The 5,440-nt window shown below is 26.7% G+C and overlaps 1 protein-coding gene across 1 annotated transcript; it reads left to right on the forward strand.

Annotated features, from left to right (window-relative positions):
• The first annotated feature begins 782 nt into the window (after window positions 1–782).
• LOC138879378 (uncharacterized) lies at window positions 783–1,602 on the forward strand. The gene is made up of 2 exons (XM_070158988.1): window positions 783–1,268; window positions 1,576–1,602. Exons 1-2 carry the CDS (start codon window positions 783–785, stop codon window positions 1,600–1,602), a joined length of 513 nt encoding a protein of 170 aa, XP_070015089.1.
• Window positions 1,603–5,440: the final 3,838 nt, after the last annotated feature.

Genomic DNA, 5,440 nt, shown 5'->3' on the forward strand with positions numbered 1-5,440 from the left:
TTTCCCTAGTGATGGATATTTTCGTTCCCTTGACAACGGGTCCCTGTGGGGCGTTGACCCCTCCAATGATCATGTGGATGATGTGTTGTGGTTCTTCTGGTTTGTTCTTCATGTTTGCCTCTCAAGAAATAGATATCTTAGATTTATATGAACTAGACTTATATTCAGATTAATGATCAACTACGAATATATCAAGCACTGATTACAAACTTTAGAAAATATAAATTTATTGTCTAAATTATTAAAAAAGAAAATATAGAAGAATATCAACTTACAAGGTTAATTCCGTTATTGACAAACTACTTACAAAATTGGTATCAGAGCTATGAAACTGATAAATAAACATTTACTCTAAGAAGTAAAATCATGGAAAATAACACTGAAATTGATAGTACAAATCCGCAAAAAATATCCATAAACAGTGAGTCAATTACAGAAAATGTGCAGATTAAAATAACTAAAAAATCAAGGAAAATAAGAAAGAAACTAAAGAAATTATACCTAGAATATGAATATCTAAGTATTACAAAAATAGACAAAACTAAGCTATCTGGATTAATTGATACAATATCTAAAACAGAATATAAATATATTTGCTATCTTAAGAATAAAAGATGAATAAAGAAGAGTTCGCACTGGAAGAAAAAATATATGAAAATCCAGAAGGATTAAAAATAACAATAATATTTTCCAACTTAGGAAGAAGATACAAGAAAATAGGAAATAACCTAAACTTAATGTTAGGAAAAGAAACGGTAAAACTAGAAGATAGTTTAACCGCAATGGTTAGAATAACAAAAGAAAATGAAGAAATAGATAGAAAACGAGAAATTAAAGAAATACAACAGCAAGCTAAAGAAAAAATACAACAGATAGAGGAAGTAAAGAACACTAAAATAATAGAATTAGAAAAAGAATTAGAAATGCTAAAACAATTATATACAAATAAACTAAAAGAAAAGGAAAAACGTAAAGAAGAAGAACAAGAGCTAAGACTGACAAATGAGATAGAAAAATTTAAATTACAGTTAGAAGAGGTACAAGATAATCCACCAAATATAAGCATAAACGGAATAAATGACCAAAGTGATTACGACAAAGATCTAGGAGAAGACTATTCAGAAACAAGTGAGACATACACAGAACTTATAGAAAAAACAGAAAAGATAAAAACAAATCCAGAAATAAACACAGGAGATATGACCGAGGATAAACCAAGCACATCAGGAGTAAAAAATTCAAGACAACTAAACCCAACCTATTACAGAGTAAGTTATGATTCATATGATAGGAACAAAACATTATGGGATAAAAGGCTAAATAGGAAATGGACACCAAGACAGATAACTGAACAATGTAATTTTTTAGATCTAGATTGTGTAGCAGATATAAATGAAACAATCCAATTGTGGATAAGATATATCTCAAAACAACTAATAGATAATAAAATAGTAATAGCTGAAACACCAGGATATATAGAAAGAACACTCATAGGAACGGTAAAACTATGGTTACAAAATTTAACAAGTGAAAGCTTAGATACATTAAGAAGTAATAAAAAACTTGATGGTACAGCTGCAACAACAGTTACAGATATATTGAATAAATATGAAATAGCAATAAGAAATGAATTTAGTAGTATGACAACAGAAGTAGAAGAACAAAATAAAGAAAAGACTACAAATAGAAATTTAATGACAAAATTAGCAATATGTAATATGTGTTATATAGACGAATATACTTGTGCATTTAGAAACTATTATTATAAAGGAACATATAGTCCGGATGAAAGTAAGGAAATAAGAAAATTATATTTTACCAAATTACCAAAACCTTTTAGCTCAAAAATAATAAAAAATTGGAATGAAGCAGAACTAGCAGATACTCTAGGAGCTCGAATAAATTTCTACAAAACTGGTTTATAGAATTATGTGAAAAATATAAAGAAAATATCAAAATGGATAAAATATTAGTAAAAAATTTGGCATGCTGCAAAAATAGAACAGCACCCCAATTTGGTTGCACAGATAAATATTACAAAAAAGAAGGAAGGAGAAAAAGATATAAATCCAAATATAAGTATAAGAAACCAAGAGGAAGATATTATGTAAAAAATTACAAACATAAAAAACCATATAGAAAAAAGAAAAAACTAACAGAATGTACTTGTTACAATTGTGGAAAGCTAGGACACTTAGCTAAAGATTGCAAATTACCAAAAAATCCAAAGAAGAAACAAATTACAGAAATAATGATAGACAATGATAAATATACACAAATAGAGTATATAGATTATGAATTAGGAAGTGAAGACAGCATATATGAGATATCAGAAAATGAATTCTCAGGATATAAATAATAATATAATAGAAGAATCAGACGAAGATAATTATGACTGAAAAAGATATACAAATTATACAACAAGAAGAACACCAAGATGAACAATCTTCAGAACAAAAAATAATATTTGACATCACCATATTTGAACAAATAAAAGAAAAAGAATTGGATCTAAGCATAGACAAAATACTAGAAGTAGCAATAATAAAGAATTGGTTTAAAAGACAAAAAGAAGAATACTATGTAGTAAGCCAAAGAGAACAGATAATAGACCGTAAATACATTAAAGGTAAAGCAAGAATACCAATTTTAAATAAAAACTATTAAATAAAGAAATACAAGATATAAAAGCAAAAACCCCAATAAAATACGTACATTTAGGAGGAACAGAGATACTAATAAAAGCATGTTTTAGAGAGGGAATAGATACCCCTATAAAAATATACTTGGCAGACGATAGAAGTGTACAACCTATAGAAAAGAGTATAATAAGTGCAGTAAGAGGTAACTTAATATACCAAAAATTTAAATTCATAATAAGTGCCAACTATTCAGTGGCAATAGATGATAAAAATATAGATAAATCATTAGTGCTATACTGGAAAATGTCTGGAATAGAACTAGCACCAGGAAGTAAAATATTCACAACAAGATGTAAAAATCTATATGATAAACAACAAAATATAAGATAACAGCTAAAAATAAAATAAATAAAATTAAAATAGAAAATCCGTTCGAAAGAATAGTATCAGTTATAGACAACAATGATTATAGTTATAAAGAAATGGATATAGAAGAAGACTTAGAAATAGTAAAAGAAAGGTTGAGCACGTCAAAACGGACAAGTAATGAGATACCGGAGACATCATCAAGAATAAGTACATCAAGAAGAATAGATTACATAACTCCAAATTAATAGAACAAAAAATAGAAGAAATAAACCCACATCATTATTATATAACAGGAATAATGGACCAAAGAAAATATTTAATATTAATAAATACAGGACAAGAAGAGAATTATGTTATAAGAGAATTAATACCAGAACAAGAGATAGTAACAATAGAACAGCAAAATTCAGAATTACCAAAAGCATTAAGAAAAAATGAAGAAACAACTGAAAAGGAATTAATTATTGGAGGAATACCAATATTAATAAATTTTAAAGTATATCAAGGAGATAAAAACATTACACTAGGAATAAAATGGTAAGAAAAAGTCAAACCATATAAATTAGAAGATAGGCAATTAACAATAAGTTATGAAAATAAAAAGATAATAATCAAAAGAACCTTAATATAATGCCAAAAATATATATACTTGCCAAAATAATAGTAGAAGGATATTATAATAGATATTATACACCTATGATGGATACAGGAGCAGAAGCTAACATGTGTAAACATAATTGTCTACCAGAAAATAAATGGGAAAAGCTAAAAAACTCCATAGTAGTAACAGGATTTAACAATGAGGGAAGTATGATAACATACAAGCAAGGAATCTAAAAATACAAATATGGGATAAAATATTAACCATAGAAGAAATATATAGTTATGAATTCACAAATAAAGATATATTATTAGGAATGCCATTTTTAGATAAGTTATTCCCACATACTATAACAAAAACACATTGGTGGTTTACTACTCCGTGTAAGCAAAGATTAGGAGCAAAAAGAGTAAATAATAAATTGAGAAAAACAACACCCTGGATTAAGAGAAGTGAAAAAATTACCCAGAAATTAGAAAATATGACACAAAGCAACCATAATATAGAAATAATCATTTTCTCAATAAACAAGATAAAACTACTCCAAGATAAATTAGAACTACTATATAATGATAATCCACTACAAGGTTGGGAAAAACATAAAACAAAAATAAAAATTGAACTAATAGATGAAAATAGTATAATAACACAAAAACCTTTGAAATACAATTTTAATGATCTAACAGAATTTAAAATACACATACAGGAATTATTAGACAATAAGTACATACAAGAAATTAATAGTAAACACACTAGCCCAGCATTTATAGTACATAAGCATAGCGAACAAAAACGAGGAAAAAGTCGTATGGTTGTAGATTATAGAAATTTAAATGCAAAAACAAAAACATATAATTATCCGATACCAAATAAAATACTAAAAATCAGACAATTACAAGGATATAACTATTTTAGTAAATTTGACTGTAAATCAGGATTTTACCATTTAAAACTAGAAGACGAATTTAAAAAGTTAACAGCATTCACAGTACCAAAAGGATTTTACGAATGGAACGTATTACCATTTGGATATAAAAATGCACCAGGTAGATACCAACATTTTATGGATAACTACTTTAACCAATTAGAAAATTGTATAATATATATAGATGATATACTGTTATATTCTAGAACAGAGAACGAACATATAAAACTACTAGAAAAATTCATACACATTGTAGAAATATCAGGAATTAGTTTAAGTAAAAAGAAAGCAGAAGTAATGAAAAATCAAATAGAATTCTTAGGTATACAAATAGATAAAAATGGAATAAAAATGCAAACTCATATAGTACAAAAAATAATTAACTTAAACGAAACACTTGATACGAAAAAGAAGTTACAATCATTTTTAGGATTAGTTAACCAAGTAAGGGAATATATCCTTAAATTAGCAGAAAACTTAAAACCACTACAGAAAAAATTAAAAAAGGATGTAGAATACCATTTTGACGAAAAAGATAAAACACATATAAAGAAGATAAAAAATATGTGTAAAAAATTACCAAAACTATATTTTCCAGATGAAAAAAGACAGTTAACATACATAGTAGAAACTGATTCTAGTGACCACAGCTATGGAGTTCTAAAATATAAATATGATAATGAAAAAAATGAACACCATTGTAGATATTATTCAGGATCATAAACGGAACCACAATTAAAATGGGAGATAAATTGGAAAGAATTATTTGGATTATATAAATGTCTGTTAGCATTTGAGCCATATATCGTTTATAACAAGTTTATTGTAAGAACAGATAATACACAAGTAAAATAGTGGATAACACGGAAAGTACAAGATTCAGTAACTACGAAAGAAATAAGA

This window comes from Nicotiana sylvestris, chromosome 10 (genome assembly GCF_000393655.2).
Source record: "Nicotiana sylvestris chromosome 10, ASM39365v2, whole genome shotgun sequence".
NCBI lineage: Eukaryota > Viridiplantae > Streptophyta > Magnoliopsida > Solanales > Solanaceae > Nicotiana > Nicotiana sylvestris.